Genomic DNA, 22,990 nt, shown 5'->3' with positions numbered 1-22,990 from the left:
CTCTTGGGACAGTGTCTACGGAGCAGGCGACAACGGCAATTCCAGGTAGGTGAGGAGCGCCCCCGGGACGGCCCTTTCCCAGGCCACCGCGCGACCCCGCCTCTCCCTCTGCTTCCCCCAGACATGGCCCTGCGGCTGGTGGACGGCGGCGGCCCCTGCGAGGGGCGCCTCGAGCTCTTCCACAACGGCAGCTGGGGCACCGTCTGCGACGACGCCTGGGACCTGAGGGACGCCAGCGTGGCGTGCCGGCAGCTGGGCTGCGGGGACGTCGTCTCGGCCCACCGCAACGCCTTCTTTGGCGAAGGCGCCGGCCCCGTGCTCCTGGACGAGGTGGCGTGCACGGGGGACGAGGCGTCGCTGGCCCAGTGCTCTCACCGCGGGCTGGGCGTCCACGACTGCCGCCACAAGGAGGACGCCGGCGTCGTCTGCGCAGGTGCTCACCTCCGCCCGGCCCACCCCGCCGCGGCCGCGGGCCCGCTGCGGCAGCCCAGAGCGCCGGCCAGCACAGCCGGGCGCCGGCCCCGCCGCCCAGGGCCGCGGGGCGCACGGAGCCACGAGCGCCGCTCCCGGCGGTCCCACCGCGCACCGGGCTCCGCTCCGCCCCGCCGGCGGCTGCCACGGGCGCGGGGCTGCCGCAAGCCTCCGAGGGCTCGTCCCAGGCCCGCAGCTTTAGGGACCGCGGGGCTCCTCCTCGCGCCCTCGCTTCTCCCCTCCCTTTGCTCGGCACCACGCGGTGCTCCCCGCTCGCGGTCACGGAGAAACCTCGTTCTGCCCTAACGCGCTACGAGCCGCCGAGCTACCGCGCGTACACGGCAAGCCTCCGGAGAAACGCTTCGGGAGCAGAAGTCACGGTCAGCCTGGCAGCGCGTCTTCCCGGTCCGCCCCGTCCCTCTCCAGCCGCTGCTCCTCGCGCACCGCAAACCGTTTCTGCGCGCGCGCGCCCGCCAGCCGCTGTGCGGCACAAGCCACGCTCGCCTCTGCAGCTTCCTAGTCGACAGAGCCAAAGCTTCTGCGCCTGCCTAACCCACCAGCACGCTCCACCAGCACGCCACTGCTTTCACTGAAAAGCAGCTCGGCTTCCTTCCCCTGCCAGGCTCCCGCTCCCCCGGCACCTTTGGCAGCACGGCAGCGTCTTCCCCGCAAACAGCAGCTCAGCTCGCGCTCAGCCTGCCGCAGGAGCCCGGCCTGAGACGACTGCAGCGCCCGCGGCGTTTGCTGCTTCGCCCCTGCCGTGGCCAGGCGTACTCCTCCGGCACGCTGCCGCTCTAAATGCCGCCGTCGCTCAGCAGAAACACAGCCCGCAGGCTCCGCCAAGGCTTCGCCAGACGTCCCCGGAGCGGCGCTAGGCGGAGAGCCCTGCCTGTCCTCCTGCTTCTCCCGCTTCCTACCCGAGAACCACGACCCCGTTCGCATGACCTTTTTGACCGCCTTTCTTTTCTCTCCTCACAGTCCCCGTGGAGACAACCACACCTGAAGCAACAGGTATCTCCTGCTTCGCTGCGCGGGTATTTGCCTGGCGGTTGGCCAACTCTGTGTCCTCCCCATGAGGACTGGGGAGCCGCTCTGCCCTGAGCGGTGCTGAGCTGAGTTGGGCGCTCTCGCGGAGCTGGAGGGCCCCCTCCCACACCCGCAGCCCCCAGGCACACCAGGGGCACCCGGCTCCTGGCGCCGGCTGCACGGGGCTCGTTTGGGGACGCTGCTGTCCTGCCACAGGCCGCGTGGTGGCCTGTGCGCAGACGAACGCGCTCGGGCATACGAGTGCCACCCCCGCTCAAGGGAGCCAGAAGACCACCAGCTGGTCTCCACGAATGCCAAAAGAGGGGCTCCTGCAAAACGCACTAGCTGAAGAGCAGCTCCATCACACTAATATTCCTGACTGGTGCGTGGCGGTGTAGCCTGTTCGGAACAGAGATCCCAGCAATGATGCCCAAACAAAATGATTTTAAATATCCTTGTCCTTGCACATATGAGATACAATTTTACTATTTTCCTAGTAACTCATCAATGTATTTATAATTTAGACAAAATTTAATTTCATCTTTCTTTCTTCACAATACCAGTCTCTTCAGCTTTACCAGTGTCTCAGAGTCCTGAACCAGCAGCCATTACCACTTGTAAGTAATGCAGTGTTATTCTGGTTTACATGCTTAGTTGTGCATCAAAGTTGTACTGTGATAATGTATTGAGCGGCTTCCTGTCTCCACTTTTTGTATAAGCTCATGGATTTAGCAGTTAACTTCAAGGTTAATTCCATACGCCTCTCCTTTGGCTTCTGTACTAATCTGCCTGCACATAGGATATGTTTTCCTCCTACTGAGGCTTCTCCCACATTTCTGGCAGCAAGGGGCCTCATCCTCAAGGCAGATTTTTCTAAAGCCTGTCCCATGTTGCAGGATCTGCAGTGGCAGAATCTTCCAAATGTAGTAGTGGCTAATCATTTGAATGGGAGCCTGCAGTCCTGTTATTTCAGATGCATCAAGTCTTTACAGTACTGTGGCAATGATTGAATTGCGGCTTTATTTTCTTTCATGTCTCTGACCAGCCCCTACAGAAGACACTACAGTTAAAAAATCAGGTATTTGTTTAATTTTAGTATAACTGGTTTAATGTTTAACCTTGGGAGTAAACTACTGATTCCCTCAACAATAACCATGATAGCAGTAGTAGTATATAATCATGAAAAACAAGACCCCCAGATTACACAAATAATCGTGACTGCCTCATGGTGGGAGTTGCATGTTGCAACCACAGGTGGAGAGAAAGTCTGCAAGCAAAAGCTCCTTAAAACCAGTGCCATTTTAGGGAAGGCAGTGAGGCTTTCTCCTGCAAGGAGAGGGATGCTCTTCCTCACAGCAGTGCCCTGCAGCGCTGGGCACATGCAAAATTCTCCTGGCCAGGCAGATACTGGTGTCCTGACTTCTGAACCATCTTTTATAAAGGGGCAATTCCAAATCCTCCACACAAAAAATGCAACATTAAAGGGGAATCTCAGCTTTAAAAAAACCTATAAAGTAAGAAATCCATGGCAGTAAGACTCTTATTTTCATAGTTATCAGTAGCTGATGGTTTTAAAGTCTGCAGCGTGATCTATCAATAAGCCTAGTTGCTACTTCACTGGTTTCCATTGCCATCTGACCTGATTTTCTGCTGACTATATAATTGGCTGTTCTATAATTAGATCATTGAACAATCTGTTCTCAACAGCCACGTGTTAAGGACACTAGAGATGATTTCATTTTCTCTTTTTTGTATTTTGAAGATGGTAAATCTAACGAGGCCTTTTAAGCTTTGAGTCTGTAGTTGCACTGCTATTTCTTTTTAAAGAGGATTGTGCAAATTTTGACTATAACACAATAGAAGGATCAGATTTTTGCCTTTCACCATCTTTCATTCTACCTAATCTTCAGGTATGTTTTGCAACTTGAAAAGATGTTTTAAATGGTTATCATCTTTGAGCATTATTACACAGAGGCCTAGAAAAGCAATATTTGTAGTCGTGGTCTGAGGATGGTTGTTAGTTCAGTCTTTTTCTATTTATGCCATATTCCTGGTCCCTGTGCAAGTTCTGCACCCAGCTCCTGATACTCCCCTTAGAGATGGCCTTGAAGTCCTTTGTGCTGGACGTGAGCCTCACTGTGTCAGCCATAGTGCAAACATGGCTCAAAATGCATAATTTCTTCCGAAAGACTAATTATGTTTCTAATTTTTAATCATGATTCCTTTAAAATGATTAGCTAACTGACAGAGGAGTATGTCTGTGTATTTAAAGCTCCTAGCACAAAGTCTTTTCTAATCAAAGAGAATCTTTCTGATACTTTCAGTGAGATTTAGCCTTACATAAGAATTCTTAAATAAAGTTTTCTACAGTGGTATTCATTTTTTGAAAAATGTAAAATTCCAATCAAACAGTATTTTGCCTCTAATGCTTAGAGAGCAGACTAAGCTCTCCTTTGTGCCAGACGTTCAAAGAGCTACGCGCTAGTAAAGGACACTCAGGCTGTGTCAATAAAACTTATATATTCCTGTGCTGCTAACATACAGGAAGCTGAACTTTGGATGCAAAGCAAGCTTTTGAGCATGAAATTATCTGCCTACACAAATGAATACATATAATTAAATCTTATTCCTATTAAAGCCAATATTTATCCTTTTTAGTGTAGATCTTTCTAACAGGAGCAAAACCTGCACATTTTTTTAAAATGAGCCTTTTGTACATGCCAACTACATTCCTACATTACACTACATAAAATCTCCTACTCTTACTGCATTCAGTTAATTACAATGTATGTTAATTGATTACATACCAGCACAAATCTTCATGATTCAGTATTAATTATTTTTTTATTTTCTTGCATTAAAATCTCATCTAAAAACAGCGCCGGCATCCACAAGCTACGGTAATGTTTTCCCATTCTTTGTTTTTTGTAATTACTTTTCTTTTCAAGTGCACTATATGCAAGATAAAAGATAGGAAAGTCTTGCAGTTTTATCAGATGTCTTTGTCCTTTAGAGAAACCCATGCTCTTCCTCTTCCCCTCAGTAGGTCTGCCTTGTTGTTCCCTGTAGGCTCACTGTTGGACTTTTGGAAGCCCTAAGCTTTGTGTGGTGTTTCTAGCAAGCCCCATACCTTGGGTTGCTGGAGGAGTGCTCCTTAAAGCACAAAACTTTAAATGCTGCCATGCCAGACAGGATAGGGAAGTCAAGAGTAGCTGCCCTCAAGCACAAAAGGCAAGTTTTCAGGAAGTGTCTCCATGGGAAGATGACTCCAGAGAGGAGAAGATGGCAGAGGGTATGTGATTGCAAGAGAAATTGGGAAGCAGGACTCTGAGGGATTGCCTGCATCACCAACACCTCTGCTGTGGCTGGCAGCAGGGCAAGGCACTGGCAGCCATACTGCCTTTGGCAGCATCAAGGGGATGAGCTGACCTGTAGCTGCACAGTTTATAAAAGAAATACATTTACATGTTTCAAATGTCTGTCTGGAGACCACCAGACTGCTTACCAAAGGAACAGTTCAGTGGGTTATTGCTGCAAGCTCACCTTGTTTCCGGAAGGGTGACAGACAGAACTAATTTTTGTAACTGCAGTGCTAGTCATAGGAAGGAGCCATGAACTTTCAATGGCAATACTTACACAGTTAAAGAAAACCACTCAGTGGTTATTTCCATGTTAGTCAGCAAAACACATGTTTGCATTTGTAAAACATACTGGTATTTAAAACATGCTGCATTTTACTCTATGCTTAAGTATTGTTTAATAACATTAAATTTCTTCTTCTCCAGCAACCCTTACTTGCCTACCTAAATACATGCAGGCAATTATTAAAAGAGCCTATATCAGTTCAAGAGGTTACTTTGCATGGAATATTCACTTGAATGACCCAACATGTAAGCCTGTGATTACCAATTACAATGTCGTGTTCCATATACCATACAATGGCTGTGGTACAAGAAGGCAGGTAAGAATGCTTATTTTTGAAATTATCATGTCAAGACATCAGCAAAGTTATTTATGAACACTTTTCAAAATATTTTTTTAAAGATTGTTACTGGATGATGCCGCTGCATAGCTTTGTGAATGCCAAGTGTTTGGGTAATGGATGTGGGACACCCAAAGCATAGGTGGACATTATGTTGAAACCACAACAGAATTATGTTTCTAGAAGTTCATGATTCCAGGTTATAATGATATTATCAATCCTCCCTATACTTTCCCCTCTTCCCTTTTATAACTCTTCCCTCTTCAGGCCACTTTGTTTTGGGCACCTATAGCCATGCACCAGGAGACTCTGCAAGTGGATTATGCACAACTTCAAAGTAAAAAGCAATGATGTATTCACTAATACACACACCAGATAGCAGAGTTTAATGAGTTACACATTAGCGTGCTTACCATACCAACAAGGCACCCAAAGAGTCTTTGCTGCCCAGGCGGACATCAGTGAGGAGGGGAAGGGTCTTCCTACACAGCACCATGAAATGGACCCTCAGTTTTGCTCTGCTGCCATTTTCTGCTGACTCCATGCTTTTTTCCCCTTTAAGATTTTATACTTGTCTATGTTGGTGTCTTCCCTCTTGAATCCCAGAGCTACTAATGATCCCGAATCAACAGCCCTACCCATCTGTAATTTTCTCTCTCATGGCTCTGCTCTAGAGACTTTCTCACAGCTCTTTCTCACAACTTGGCAACTTTCCTCAGCTGTGTGAGCCAAGATCACACAGCTGGGCCATCTCAGGGCCAGGCCTTGGATCCCCAGAGTAGGGAGAGCTGAACCCCATGCACACATCCCAGGGGAAAAGGATAATGGAGGAGTCCTGTGGAAATTGAGAAGTCTGTGTCCCAGGATGCTGGGAAAGTTGAAAGGTCCAAGGTCCCTTCCAAGGGACCAAAGGTACCAATACTGACCGATTTTCATCGTAAATGAAGTCTCCAAAAGTACAAATTCTGGCTTTGCTACAGTTAGAGCCAATTTCTAGGAAAGCAAGGGATTGTAACAAGAGAGAAAGAAAGCTCCTACAGTCCTCCTACAGTGATCACTAGCCCAAAAGGCTTAATAATATTCTGATACTTTATGGTTACACTTTTTTCTTTTTTTCTATCAGTGTCATGAAAAGTACAAAGGTTTTGCCACCTTTTACTTTAGAGGTAGCAGTATGAGCTAGTACATCATGAAATAAAACCCAGGGTCTTCACCTATGTCTGTAATAGCCATCCTTCTTTGGGTTTTTCAGTGTGACACACTGACCTGAAGATACACTTGAACCTAGTATCAAAGGAAAAGCTCAAGAAAACAGTTCTAATGTAGCTGAAGTAAGTGCCTAGGAAATTTCTGCTTTTAGGAGGAGTAGAATCAGTCTCCTCTTCCCATCTTTTCTGCCAGGTAATGAGTTACCAATAGTTTCAGGATTTAGATAGGGTTTTGAATATTTTTGCCTTTGATCTATGAAAGCTGTAGTGGACTTGCACACATTTTCCATTGGAAACAGTAAACAAATTCATTTCAGCCTTAGGAGAAACCCAACACAGGGTAGAAGAAAACCCGCAGTTTAAGAAATACAAGTGGTAAATAGGTCTTGTGAATGGGACAGCTGGCGCTTTAAATTAAGTGAATAAAATTTTGAGGTTTTTTCATAGCTGTAAAGCAGCAATATAAAGAATCTCTCTACCAGGTACATCATCTACTGAAAAAGTATACAAGAGCATAGTAGAAATATCATCACAGTGTCAGGCAAGACTTACCAAGAAATGAGGCAGGTACAGTGCAGTGTGACAGCTGGGATGTAACGTTCTGACATATAAGCCAGCCATGGTAGTGCAGCAGTAAGGGAGACTTGCTGAGTCCCCATCAGCTTTGAGGTACCCTGAGGCGAAAGCTGCAGAGCATGCTCACACACCATTCCTGCTGAAGCCCGCAGGACCTGCAGGATTGTGGTTTTAATTCAATAGTGTCTTCATGTGCCAGCAAAACCAAACTGCAATTAAAATTACCAAAGCTGGGGGATCCAGATAGTGTAGTGGCTAACATATTTGCTTTATACACTGAAGGTCCTGGGTTCAAGCCCCAGTGGAAGCAGCACCAGAAAATCTTTGGGAGTTAGACTAGATGATCTCCAGAGGTTCCTTCCAATCTTACTGATTCTGTAATAGTTCTGAACCTCCCATTGCCTGGGAAGACCCTCAGAAGAGAGAAATGGAAGGAATATTAACTAATTTGTTAGTTCTAAACTCTGTCCCTCTACTCCTTTCCCATTCTTTGCTATTTTAAATGTGCTAGCTAGGAGTGGGTGTCCTGCTGTTCTCAAGAGAAACACCTGCATATAAAGCTTTTTTATTGATGTTCAGGCTGTATTCCACATTTGCTGATGCCATACAAGGCCAATGACCTTGGGTAAAATATCACATGAAATTTTTTTTACCTTTTTTTTTTTTTTTTTTTTTTTTTACCATTTTTGATTCAGTTGTCTGCTACCTCATCTGATTTTCTACTAAAACTCAGAAAAAGGTTTCAGCAACACTTTGCAGCTCTAAACTCTCTACTGTTTTAACAGATTACCCATGGAGCCATCACCTATTCCAACACTGTGGTAGGATCCACTTTTGGCAACTTCAATGACAGAAATATTAATTCTCTGCTAAACTTTGCCTGCAAAATATACAGGAATGATGATGCTGGAACAATGCCCAATGTTAAAGAGTCTCCATACCTGGAAAATCAGTCTAGACGATACATTGTGAAGTTTGCCTTTTATGATTCTTCATCTTTTTCACACGCGGTAAAGGCGTCACCATACTCTGTTAACACAAACCAGGATGTGTTTGTTCGTGCTAGCCTCTACTACCCAGATCCAAATCTGATGCTATTTACAGATACATGCGTGGTGTCTCCAAATCCTCATGACTTTACAGCTACGACACACGATTTAATCAGAAGAGGGTAAGAAAAACATCTCAACTATTTCAAAATAACAGCTGTGATTGACTTCTTGTAGACAATAACAAATACCTATACCAAAGATCTACAGACCTAAAACACACTTGAGTTATCCACTAACTACAAGCAGCAGGATTTTAAATGACCTCGTTATTAGAGTAAAAATACACAATTCTATTGGTTAGCACTTTATGGTTAATTAAACTATATTCTACCATGGAAGGGAAATCAGTATAAATTCTCAGAAGACATTTCAAAAATCTATATAATAAATTTATAGAAGGAAGAAATAACTGATTAAAGGGTTCTGGTGAATCTGGGATGTGGAATTCTTCATGGTTCTTCAGAAAGTCTAAAGCTGAAATAAAAATAACTTTGGAAAGATAACAGGGCTATGCAGTAACTCTATATTTAAAATTCCATCAAGTGTTTTATACATTTAAATAAAACACATATTATAATGTATGACATATACCAACATACATAAAATCCATCTAGTTACATCTGTGTTCAAAATTTTATGCTGTGAATTGTGATTACCTTCACTGCTAAAAATTTCAAGGAAAACTTCCTACAATTAATGTAGCAAATGACATAGTTACTATTTCTACCTTTTATGTGAGAATTCTATGGGGTTTTTTGTCCTTTTTTTCTCAGGTGTATAAGAGACACAACATACAGGAACTACTATCCACTAGACAAGAAGATTGTGCAGTTCAAATTTAGACCTCCCAGCTTTCTCAGAAGATATTCAGCAATTTATCTACAGTGCAAAATGGCAGTGTGCAACAAATATAATTATTATTCCCGATGCTACCAGGGCTGCATGACAAGAGACAAAAAAGGCACAAGTGACAATGAGGAAAACATTATTATTATTGGGCCAATTATACTCAAAAGAATTTAATGCTTCTTTTAATTATAGTATTGTTGATTGCTTACATAAGCGATCAATGTGTTGCTCATTTGCTAATGAGTTCTAAAAATGCATTATACTAGGCTGTGAAATTCTATAATCAACAGCAGAGCACTTGCTTTGTGATGGTATTTATCTTTGGTCTTTTATTCCTAATTGCACTGGTATTGCTTAATTTCAGATCATTTGTAAAAGCCTAAACATCAGTAAATACTCTCAGTTATAAAGTATATTTGTATTAACTGCTTGATTTTCCTGATCAAGACTTTATTTCTCTCTTACAGTCCTTCCTGGACAATTCTCCCTATTGCACTGTCACTCAATAGCTCAAATACTTAGCATTTAAGAATGACCAACTTGCCTTGCAGCTGTAGAGGGCACAGTGCTGCTCTTTGTGCTCTCCATCCAAAGACCCCTAAAAAGATACAGGACAAGGTTGAAGGACCAGCTGTACATCATCTTGTGGAACATAGCAATCACTTTAATGGCTTTTGAAAGGCATAAAGAGACATAAATCAAAGGATAAACCATCTCTAGTAACCACAACAATATCCTAGCTATTATTTTAAATATAAACTCAAAATATTTGGAAAAAATATTATAATCATATTGAGAAATAATCTCGGCAACACCTTTAAGCTACTGTAGTTTTTCTATGTGCCAATTTTTAGTACTACAGATTAGAATTATAAAAACTTTTTGATCTAAATGTTATTTATTATAGGCAGTTGCTTCATCTCCTTTCTTTCCAATACCTGTTCAAATAATAGATGGGCAGAAATATCTCTTTGGACCAAGAAACAATTTCTGAAGTTTAGTATGTTAAATTGTCCTATTTGGAATGGCTTAGTGAAAAAAAAATAATAATTTTCTCCAGTTCATAATAGATCAAAATATCTTGACTATCTTAATTGCAAGATTATGTGATAGTACAGCAATTATGCAAGGGAAAGAGAGGGGTTAAATTTAATTATCTGATAAACTTTGCCCAAGTGTGAAGATCATCTTCAAGGCCAATACTCCAGATGGTAGATGTATGCAGATTACTCAAACTCATCATGAGTGAGGTGCTTTGTCCTGAATAAAGATGCCTAGTGCCTAAGAGCTGTATAATACAAGACAAAAAGCCACTTTTCAGCTACCTCCCCTTTCGAGCTTTGTCCCTTTAAAAAAGGAATAAGAACCATCCCAAAATTCAGTTTTTCCATGAATAACAACACCTCTCAAACGCCAAAATTACACAGATTTCACATCTCAAGTTTGAACAAACCCCTCATGTCTGGTCCCATAATAGAGGATGGAAAACAAGGATGCCTTGGCTTTGTCCTGCCTAGTGCTGAGCAGGTCAGTGCTTGCAGCCAGAGCCCTGATACTGCAAGACTGTAATGCCAGGCAGCTACAAATATAGCCAGGACTCAAGAGCTAGAGTATTTCCTAATTACACTTAGGTTGTACCAAACTCAATCATACTCATAGCCCTGCTGTTCTGCTTCCCACAGGTAATGATTTAAAGGGCTTGAAACCATGTTCTCCCTCCTATTGCACTCTCAGCTGCAAATAACAGGGAAAGTGCCTGTAAATAACAGATTCTCAACAGCAACCTTGTTCCTTTGTACTAATGCACGCTAAGGACTTGTTATTTTAAAATACCTTCTGTACACTTGTTCTGTTCTCATTTTAAAGGACCTTCCTGAAGTTTGTTAGCTGTTTTCTGTCAAGGTGGAAGAGGGAATTGGAAGCGGGCTGATAATGTGAACATCATTTGACATCTGAACATCTGACGCTGTCTTAGTATGGGCTTAACACACACTTGAAAGAAGTTTGAGTGCTCAAACTCACACTGCAAGTACCCCGTGCAGCGATGTAGCTGTTCAGAGACATGAATGCAGGCACAACCTCCAGCTAGCTTAAAGCATGAGTGCCAGCACTTGGACCTGGCTCAGCCTGTCAGAAATACTGGACCAATGCTCAAGAACTTGGACCATTAATACTCTTAATAGCCTAATCATTCATACATAAGTAATTCCAAATTAGTAAAATACCAGCCTCTCTGTTTATTATTCAAACCTCTTATAACCAGAGCATACAGCCATTGACATTTTGTTCTTGGTCCTCATGGACCCAGCATTGATTGATTGGGTTTCATGTATCACTGCACACATTAAGATATACAAAATGGTGGTTAGCATTTCAAAATTGCTTGCAAATGTGTGGCTGAGGCTCAGAAATGAAAGGCTATACAGAGTGAATGCAAATTTAGTATTTCCTGCAAACTAAAGGGAATTCAAACACTATGTCTTTACAGATGTATTCTGTGTCTCTGCGCTTAAAGACAGTGCAAGTACATTGCGAGGAGTGAGTTGCATTCAAAATCCTTAAAGGGAGTTATAAATTATGGAGTAGACTGTCAATATTAGTTTAAGAAATATAAAGCTTCTGCATTCACATTACTAGTCTCACAGTTATGACTATTTTAAAACAATTAAAGCTAAAGGGGTTGGTTGAATTGTGCATAACTAAAAGAAAAGCATTCGGGATGTGTTTCAAGGTGGTCTGCATTGCAACTTGGCTTTACTAGTACACTTCAAAGAGCACCTCTGTTTGCACAGCTGTGTGATACCTGCTCTTTGTATTGGAAAGAATCACACTGCTAACCTCCCATTTTCCCTGCCATTCACATGCGTAAGTACCATATCAAAGGCCAAGGCTAGGGTAATAACACATCTGTGGCACTGCCATTATTACAGTCTCTGGAAGCCTTTACATCGGTTTTCTGCTGCTGCTCTAGGAAATAGTCTAGATTTCAAGGCCTTCGGTCCTTACGGAAAGACAGACAATGTAGTGGGAATATATTAAAGCAGAAGAGATCTAAATGCATGAGCCCTATGTTGATTAGATTCTTGCCAGAAGGAACTGAGGCTCTTGGGACTGCGCATGTTTCCTTACCTCTACAGGGAAAGGCTGATTCCTTTTATACATCCTCTACTGTGGGACTAAGAAAGTGTCATTTGTAAAGTGGTTCTGTGCAATCTTTTTTAAATCAGTGGGTAAAATTAATCTTACTTTTTTCATCCATGAATACATCAGCAATAGGGAACTGTTAAGCATGACAACACTATTCTGATAGTTCCATTTCACAGCTTGAGGAATCCTCAACAAGGACACTGAACGATTTGCCCAGTGCAGCCTAAAGGGATAGGCCAATTAACTCCAAATTAAGGAGGAAACAAAGAAAGAAGAAACAAAGAAGCTGTGAGTAAACTGCTGAACGTGGGTCAGGGAACAGGGTCTGTCAAACCCAGAACCCAGAACATTCCTGTATATGTCAAACTAACGTCAACAGACCTCGACACATGCTCACTGGACAGAAAAACGTGCTTCGAAACCATGAGATGCAGAGCTGACGAAAGCATGGTTAAACTTTCTGCAAGTAGTACTTGTTAAAAGATAGGCACATCTGTTATTTTCTCATTTATATCTTCTATATCTGTTAAAGGGAAACAGTAACTAAGCCCTCACTGCATGATACCATGTAATACACAATGATTATGAAATCACATGAGGTATAAAAGTTAGAAAAACCTAACCTCCTCAGCTCTTACCAAAATGCAGGTGCTCAGGCAGTTCTTCCTTTTGCCCTTCTTAGCTGCTTTAACGCTTGCTGAAGACAACTCAACAGAATTCACAGGTATGGGAATCTAATATTTTTTTTATCCATGAATTTTTATGAGCCCAGCTATTTTACAGGCAATTGAATGGAAAAATGTCAAATCCACAAAAGTGCATCTTATTTTAACATACTGCTGTACAACAGTAACACCCAAATGTGCCAGCAAGTGTTAAAAATGAGGAAAAAAAAGAGTTCCAATATATGATTCTCTATGGCAATTTGACTGAAGAACTTGCTTTTGAAAGGATTTTACTCTGGAGTGGAAATACACTTTTACTAATTAATACTGTATTGTGGGTAACAGGAATAAATTTGGAAAGTCACTAATTTAATTAGGAAATGAAGTTGTTTTTTTAAAGAGATTTGGGCTTGCTCCATCAGAATCAACAGACAGTGGATTGTTGCCTAACTTGGGGACCCAGGTCTGTATTCATACCAGCAGTTTACCTAATTACTGATGGGTAGCTATTGTAGGATATCGAAGTACTGTTGCAGAGCTGTACCAGAAGTGCCTGGCTGCACAAGCAGTCTGGAGGGGGCACAGAGAGGTTCCAGGGAGGGCAAGGCAAGGCTAAGTCTGCAATACTCTTACTACTGGGATGTTTCATATACGCCTAGACAGGTCCCTCCTACACCTTTCTTTTCCTCCTAGAGCTCATGAGAAAGCCTGAGCTTTTTACCTGGGACTGCATGCACTGTATAGTAATTTTTTTCAGCTGTTCTAGACTATAATTTTTAGATAATATCAAAGTAGAAAGGAGATCTTGTGCTCAAACTGATTGACAACAATTTTACAAAGGTTCCTACATAATGCTCAATGCTGCAATAATTTAACAATTTATTATCATTGGTTAAGTGATAACAATCCCAACTTGTTTTTGTTCATAAAATAAGAGCTGAACAGGGTCAGATTAAAGTTCAGCTAGTCCCACTATCCTGAACCCAATCAGAGTCAATGGAGGATGCCCAGACAAGAACAGGAAAACAAGCCTGCAGAAAAACTTCCCCAGAATACTCTCCCAGGCACCAGAAAACGTGGTTCAGGACTTCCTGAACCAAAGAGGAGATGCTGTCTTTCTATTACGTATTTATCAAAGGCTTTTACTTTCATGGATTCAACCTGTTTAATATTTTACTTTTAGCATGCACACCACCCTGCAGCAAAGATTAACAGCTGAATATCTGTTGTGCAAAGAGCCAATTCCTTTGTTTCAAAATCACAACTTACTGGTTTCCTATCAGGCAATCAAATTTATTGGAAAAGATATCTCCTATTTCACAGAATCACAGAATGATTGATGTTTACCCTCTCCACGAATTCATAGACCTCTACTACCTCCTTTCCCCCCTTAGCTATCTCTTTTCTGACCCTAAAATGCTTTAATTTGCTTATTCCTTGTCTGGAAGCTAGTCTAAACTTTCATTCACCATTGTTGCCTTTCTCTGAGGTTTTTCATGTTCTGCAGTATCCTTTCAGAGACGGAAGACCAAAATTGCTTGCAGTACCAAATACACACAGTTCTTTAGGGGCTCAGTCTGAAAAGCTCTTTTGACTCCTCAGGCCTAGGCCCCTGAGTACTTCAAAGTAAAGGGCAGAAACTTAGAACTGAATTCAACAATCTTTAGGAAATTTGGAAGCTTGATGTACTTGTGGTAACTGACCTTGCAGCAGAGATTTGCTGAGGTGTCCTACATCACTTGGAATTTCCAGTTTTGCCATTAGCTTCATCTGTGATTTGAGTTACCCTAACTTCCTTTTCTCCTCTACTATGAAAGTAAGAACAAAAAGTATTCTCTAATATTCTTCTGATATTTTACTCTTCAAGTTTCAGAAACTACTATAACTGAAATGAAAAAATCAGAATAGTACAAAGCTTTGCATGTCTGTTTCATGGTGTACCTTTCCACAGTCTCTGCACAGTGCAGGATGAAACACTACTGGAACAGAAAACTTGAAACACTTGCAAAATTTTTTTCTATTTTTTTTTTAAAAAAGGTTTACCTCGCTGTGGTGCCTCCCTTGGGGATCTCAACAAAGCCATAAAAATAGAACTAAACTCAAATGCAAACTGTGTCTGGCAAATTCATAGAACTGCAAATCAGACAATTAGGCTCATCTTCTCCTATTTTGAGTAAGTATTTTCTGCAGATATTTTTGTATTGTTTCTTTTCATTGACATATGGCATAAGAAAAATATTGAAAAAAACTAGTATGGTTAATCTGAATTTTTAATAACTAAATACACATACAAGATACTTTAACTTTTGCTGTACACATAATACTGAAAAAAGTTTAAATTGCCACATATTCTTAATTTTATGTTTAGGCAAATCTTAAGGTTTACCTACAGGTTTTATGTTTATTTTTTCTTAAATTCAGTGTAAAAGTCATGTACCTTCCTTCATACTCTTTCCATTCAGTTTTATAAGATGGTGCTGATTACAGAAATCCAGTTCAACTGATCCTGTAAAGCAGCAAACATGTTCCAGAGCTGCTCTCCATTTATAAGCAACTAGAAATGATTGTAATTATTTTTACTGTTCTTTTATTCCAGCTTTTATACTTATTTCCTGCATCTTTTTTGTTTTCAGTCTTAATTACACAATCATAGCTGAGAAAAATCCAAATCCCTATCCCTTTCTTAATAATTTCAACTTAAGACAGGTGCCTCCAAATATTTACCTGTATTTGCTTTAATAAAATATTTATTTAATCTGTTGCAGACTCTGAGGAGCTTGTTTAGCTAACAGTGAGTTTAGGTAGTTCTATTTTTTTTTTAATAGATTTGCTTCTTCTTCAAGCTGTGAAACAGAAAGTATTAAAGTGTATGATGGTCCCTCAACTGATTCACCTTTTCTTGGGCAAGTATGCAACAACACTGACTCAGTCCCAGTGTTTGAATCATCTTCAGATAGTTTAACTTTTCTCATAACAACAAACTCAGAGGCTTTCACAAGAAGCTTCTTCGCCTTCTATTATTTCTTCTCACAAGAATCAAGTAAGTCAGAATTCAGTGCATTCATTGAACTATCATTTGAACTACATCATTATGTGCAAAGTTTCATCTTGTAACATACATCTGACCTGAAATTCTCTAAAATATTTAGAAATGTTAACTTTAGTATCTTTAAGTTTTTCTGACAGAATGGAATCCTATAAGTCTTACTATTGACAATATTAGATCTCTAGCTTTAGGCTTTAGTTTTTATGGACTATTATATAAACCCTTATACTACCATTGTATTTACTCTTCATTTCAGAAATTGATAATTGTGGGGGGCACTTAACTGGTCCCAATGGAACATTTATCAGCCCCAACTACCCCAGGCCCTACCCTGAGTTTACCTACTGCGTCTGGCACATACAAACAGCAAGAAAATCAAAGATAAACTTACAGTTTGGTGACCTTTTGTGAGTAAATGCCAACTATGCTCTATTATTCTTTTTTCATTCTGTTTAAAAGCATTATTTTAAACACAAGAAGCAGAAGCACTTTCATACTTTTAGAACATACATACACTTTTAAAACAAAGGTGTTCTGCTGGCTCCTATAAGAAAGTAATTGCAACATGTTTTGCATCACTATATATTGCCCGACAGCTACTGCAGTGCGATTAGGGATTTGATATTGGTGTATGAGACTAAAGGCAAGCAAGAAGAAATGCATGGAAGGTACATTTGAAGCATGCTGTGTAGGAGTTAGCCACTGATAGTGTCAAAAAAAAAAGGCAAGTCTAACTCCACCAAATCAGCTATGCTTGTGCTATTCAAGGTGCAGTTTGTATGGACAACTTGTATTTCCACTACGCAATAGCAATAAAACTTCTATTTAGAATGAAATTGGTGACTAGAATCCTAGGGTGGGATTAAGCTTAAGACATAGATATCAAGTTGTCTGTCTGTGATGTTTCCACATCAGGCTAGACTCAAAACAGCAAGTGAATTCAAAGACCAGTATCTTCAAAAACACTTCCTAAGATAGTCTGACTCCAGAATTCTGTATAGGAATGTATAGGATGCAGTAGGAAGTCATTACCTCAATCACGGTCCTCTGAGATGACAATCACTACACAGCACTGTCGATGCCCTTGCCAGTCCTGGCCACAGACCATCTGTTAGTTAGATAGTTAGTGAGATGTTGCTCTAGGCCTCTAGGGCATTCACCCACCAGAAAATGCCTGGTGCTTTTGGCCAAGAGTGCAAACATTAAGATAAACTCTAATGCAGATTTAGAAAAAGGGCAAGAGCCTTCCTCTGCTTCTATACACACAGATAAGTGACCTCATAAATCAATATGAATCAACTGTATACTGTGAAAATTCTTCATTCTTTTAAGGTACCTTTTTAACATATTTAAGGGTGTGTTTATTTATAGTAAATAAGTATTATATAAAGTAAAAAAGCTATAAAATAACAGCGTAGCTGATCCCGCATGAGAGCAATAGAAAATGTTCGTTAATTCCACCAGGAGTTTGCCAAGTATCTTTTGCCTTTAAGAGTTTTCCACATTTTCTTTTGATAATATCTATTTACATGTTCTTTTACTCATCACTTTATTCTGCAGCATATCTTTTAGCCAGTATGAGTAATGTTCTCTATACTCAGATTTCCTTATAATCACTTTTTCTTTTTTTCTCCTATATCTGTAGCCTGGAACTAGACAAAAACTGTCAATTTGATTTTGTCGCAATCTATGATGGCCCCACCACTACCTCTGGCTTAATTGGAAAAGTATGTGGTCGTTCTCTGCCCAAATTTGAATCTTCTTCAAATGATATGACTGTTGTGCTTGCTACAGATTACGCCAATTCTTATAGAGGGTTTTCTGCTCAGTACACCAGTATCCCACTGCCAAGTCCACCAGAGCCCAACAGTAAGTTTAGTTCTTGTATTTTTTACCTAAGATGCTGTTTCTCACTGTCCTCTCCTTACCAAAGGAAATGGAAAAGAAACGTCAGTTAATACTGAGGATTTAAATCTTTATATTGGTAGCCATTAAGTCTCTAAATGCAGAGAAACACATTACTCTCACCTACAGAGCATAAGTTACTACCTCCAAGATGCACAAGAAAGTCTGTTCTTCAAGTTTTTTTTTAATCCTTTTCCCTGTCAGCTCCACTCAAGATGTTTTTCTTTTTTTGATGCAGAAGGCACTCCTACCATTCTACAGATGTACAGATATACTTTTTGACTAACTAGCTGAAATGTTTTTGTTCTCAGTTTCTCAGGGAAGTAGTCAACACTAGTAGTCAAGTAGGTTTTGGATGTGCTAGTTTCTTTCCCCTGAGCTGGACAGTTTTCATTACTGTTTATATTTGGCACTCCTATCTTCTCATTGAAGTGGGAAGGAGAACCACTGAACCCCTCAGTATCCCCCATAAACCAATCCCCTCACCTACTATTCTGCACTAGTACTTCAATTCCTTTTCTCTATTAAAGACACTGAAATGCCTTCAGGACTACTGGGCTTACAATTAAGCCTTCAACACGAGTTTTACGTGGTTGTTTGTCTAATGTGTGTTGAGAGTCACACATAATATTTTGTTCAGACTTCTGTATGACCTTAAATGTGTATAAACCATTTCAGCCTCAGACAAATCGAGAACTATGTAACAGGCTCAAGGATAGGCCTTGATTTAGATCAAGTTAGAAACGACTGCAGCACAATTTGTAGTAACTTACTTTTTTTTTTTTTTTCTTTCAATGGCAGTATCCCTTACCTGCTCTTCAGAGAGAATGAAAATTGTTCTGAGCAAGTCTTACCTGAACTCCTTTGGTTATAAGGAAACTCAATTACAGCTGAATGATCCATCTTGCAGCCCAGTTTTAACAGACTCAGTGGTTTTTTCCTTCCCATTAACAAGCTGTGGAACGATTAAAACGGTAAAGGAAAAAAATAAAGTTACAGAAGTAAACTAATAATAGCTAGGAATGACAGGACCTTGTAGAAACAGCTTATAAATAGCATATGAATAAGCTAACAGGGGGCTTACTTTCATACAGCTCATCCAATTGTATGTTTTCAGTCTTGAAATCAAAAGAACATTTTTCTCTCTGTAAGAACTCAGTGATCAGTGACCCTTTATAGGGAAGCCTAGAGAGTTCAAACATTAATTCCAAGTGTTTTTATGTTATGCTTCAGTAACCTGTGTTGCAGAGGGAATGAAAGTAGCACCACACTGAGTGAGTAACTTAAAGATTCTCTGCAAGTGATGTGGCTGGCACTTATGTTAGAGTAACGTGGAAAGGGTGAAGTCCATCAGAAGTTAGGATTCCTATGAAATCATTAACAGCATTATTTTGACAAGAGTGACTGAAGTGTCAATGGTACTTCAACACTTCGTGCAATTGTACTTCGTGCAATATTCCTTAAGCTTTTTGCTGCATGGGTTGGCTCAGTGTTTTGGACAAATAGCAGGAGGGCTGATTATGTCTGTGTTGTAACGTATGTTTTGCAATATCAAGGACACCTTGAGCCTCTGATAGGCATACCTCAGTTGCTTTTCAACTGCACTGCTCGTGTAACTGAACACTTCGTAATTTCTTTCACAGGGAGAAGGCCAGAGCATCACCTACACTAACACCATAACTGCCTCTGCAACTGGCAATATTATCACCCGTCAAAAAAGCATAGAGATTATTGCAAAATGCAAAATGGAAAACAATTCAACCTTAGAAATCATGTACATAACAGAAAATAACATAATCCAAAACACAACTGCCATGGGAAGATACAACGTTAGCATGTCATTCTATGATTCAGATTCATTCTCCAAGCCTGTATTTCAATCTCCATATTTTGTAGACATGAACCAAACTCTCTTTGCTCAAGTTAGCCTTCATTCCACTGACCCAAATCTTTTGGTGTTCATTGATACCTGCATAGCATCTCCAAAATCTGATTTTGGATCACCAACATATGACTTAATCAGAAGTGGGTAAGATTCTAAACTATTTATGATCATCTCTCAACATATGAGAAAATATAATCTAAACTGTAGTTCTTTTAATGCATCTCTTCCACTTATCTTCTTTGTTAGATATTTGTTAGAATCTGAATTTCCTAGAATTTTAAAGTCATAAAAATGGAGCCAGGAAAATTTTGCACCAATTTGCACTGGGGAAAAGAAAAACCATTATAAGTCCACATGTAGATAAATGCCATAGCTAAATGCTGTAGCATAGCTGATGATATTACCAAGAATGATTATGGTATCTGGATCACTAGCAAATCTGTAAATTCTGTTACAGCTGTAATCAAGATGACACTACAGTAACCTACCCACCACTTGAACACTATGGAAGATTCAAATTTAACGCCTTCAGATTCCTGCGGAACTTTCCATCAGTGTATCTCCAGTGTGATGTTTTAATTTGCGACAGCAATGACGGAAAGTCTCGCTGTACTCAAGGCTGTATCTCTAGGCAGAAAAGAGCTATTTCTTCATATATGTGGAAGACTAATGCTGTGGTAGGTCCTATCTGCCTGAAAAGAGATCGCAGATCTGCTGATCATTCAGGTAAGAGGGATATAAAAATCCAGAATGATTATGCTCATTCTTTGTGTAAAATTGTTATATTTGCTCCACTAATGAAATATGTTAGTTTTGAACTTGGCATCAGAGCAAGGAGTTGAATAAAAGTCTGCATTTTGTGAGATCACAAAAGTATTTGACTGATGGTCTTTCAGGTTCAGGTGTGCTTTTTAAAGTAGAAAAAGTAGTAGTCAATCCTAATTACATACATAGTATGTACAGGATCCAACAATTCAGAAGATGTTTTGAATGGTAAGTAAGGATTTCAGATTTTAAATTTTCTTTTTTTTGGACGAAGTAAACATACTAAATAGGGCTCCTTTTCAAAGCCACAGACTATTTAAAAACAACATTCTATATTGAACAGTCAGTCTTTGTAAAAATCTTTTAATATGCCACAATTTCTTTTGATTCTTCTGCAGAAAAGCTATGCAGGATGATAACCATAGATAACTTAACGCTAGGTTAAATCCTCATACTGTATTGTCTACTAGAACAAAAATAATTTTAAAAGGACAGTAACTGAAGCAGAATTCAAACAGACATGCTTTTTAATTTGAGCTGCAAAGCTTTTTATATGTTGAGTTTTATTGCCCCATCTGGTATCTTTTGTAGCACTATTTGCAGTCTGATCTACAGTGCAATAGATTAGTAGTGAGATCTAATGAAAAACAGACTAGAAAATAAAGAAAAGCAAATTTAAAAAGCTTGTGTGGTAACTTGCACCATACTCTTGGCTCCAGCTTTTCTTGAGTACATAACTTCACATGAGAAAAGCAAGCTGTGCCACATGCTTTCAGGTGCCACATCTAAGAATTGTTTACCATTAGTCATGCTCTCAATAATAATAAACATATTGTTTATTTTTTTTAATTACTAACCTAATTCTAGCAACACTTCAAACATCTTCTCATGTATTTCAGTGAGTGCAAGATTTTGCTAGAAACTGACCACATCTACCATGTGAAAAGGCTGCAGACAGATCACAGTCAAAGCATTATAAAACGTTAATCTGCTTCCATAATATCTTTCACTATTTACAGAAAGATCATAGAATCATAGATAATAAGCTTTATCAAGGACTACCTAGTAAACCATCAAGAGGGATGGGTATTATAACCAAAAGTTCTTCTTTGTCCACCTTTGCTTCAGGAGTATGTCTAAAATCTATCTTTTTTATAATGACAATATTGCTTGGTAGAAGCTTGCTCACAATATCATCACAAGCATACTCACACTGTAGCGCCCTTTTATGCACTATTCCTTTCTATATCGTAAGAGTTTACAGCTCTTTGGTACTACTGAATCAAAATATGCAGCCAGTGTGGGTCACCCCCTCAAAACAAAAATATCTGAAAAAAATGAATTTCCATTGAAATAACAGAGTATACCAGACATTAAAACCTCACTTTTTTCTTTCCTTCTACACAGAATCCTTCACTAAAGTGCCTGCTGAAGAAACCCCGAAACTGCAACAGTACAGCTTCTACATGCTTTCATTTGTTACTTTGACTTCAAGTATTATCATTTTGGTAGCTGTGATATTAAAATATCACATCAGACACCAATTAGGATATGGCTACCAAAAAATGCGGAGTCCATATTAACTACTTTAGAAGTTGACACAAATTAAGTGTCCTATTCAGGTCTGTCACTCCAAAGTGGGGAGGAGGAGAAAGACACACGTGTGCATACACACACACAAAAAAACCACAATAAACTAACAGCAATGGAATACAGCAATGCTTGGAAGCATATTTAAAAATTTTTGCAATTAAGAAAGTTCAACCTAAGACTGTATTTTAAATCGAGATGAAAAAAAAATATAACTATCTACTTCAAGGTGTTTCTTAGAAAGTATCTAAAAGCTAAATTCACAGGTGTAAAATGACCTGTAGAATACAAGATAATTTAGGTCTTTTTTTAAAAAAAAAAAAAAGGTCTTATTTTTATCTTTTAGTCATTTTGAAACTGTACTTGCATGACTTAAGCTGGAGAACAACTGCAAGCTGTAAATTCTGCACAAACTGTCCTCTCTCTGGCATGTGGTCTTATGTGTAGCTACCGACAAGATGCAACAATCTTCAAAAGACAACAATTTTCCCGGTGTAGAACAAAATATTAGGTAGACTAGACAAGAGAATGGATTGCACATACCCAAGCAGTTTGTTCAGTCAGCAGTTGCTTCTCCACCCGCAGCTTTTGCTCAGTGCATTTTAAGACATACAGTATAACAAGTATCTCTGCATCTAACTTTGGAGCCCACCTTTAAGTTCCCATATAGTCATAGCTAAATGGTACAAATAGAATGTAGCCCAAGAATTCGGAGAAGAAGAAACAGAATGAAGGATGAACCTCAGACGGATCTTCCTAGAAGACAGACTCAGAGCCACATTCCTACCTCTCTGGCCTAAGGCTGCCAAAAAGTAACAGATCC

At 40.2% G+C, this 22,990-nt stretch overlaps 1 protein-coding gene across 1 annotated transcript in view; it reads left to right on the top strand.

The window, feature by feature from the left end:
* DMBT1 (deleted in malignant brain tumors 1) overlaps positions 1–18,209 on the top strand; it is a 111,823-nt gene extending 93,614 nt beyond the window's left edge. The window contains 5 exon segments of the mRNA XM_062580378.1: positions 122–443; positions 15,856–15,902; positions 16,285–16,429; positions 17,668–17,891; positions 18,166–18,209. Of these exon segments, the coding sequence (XP_062436362.1) occupies positions 122–443; positions 15,856–15,902; positions 16,285–16,429; positions 17,668–17,891; positions 18,166–18,209 (782 nt within the window).
* Positions 18,210–22,990: the final 4,781 nt, after the last annotated feature.

The sequence above is a fragment of the Rhea pennata genome, chromosome 7 (genome assembly GCF_028389875.1).
Source record: "Rhea pennata isolate bPtePen1 chromosome 7, bPtePen1.pri, whole genome shotgun sequence".
NCBI classification, from domain to species: Eukaryota; Metazoa; Chordata; class Aves; order Rheiformes; family Rheidae; genus Rhea; species Rhea pennata.
Note: the sequence above shows the minus strand (reverse complement) of the source record. Positions and strands in the feature narration are given on the sequence as shown.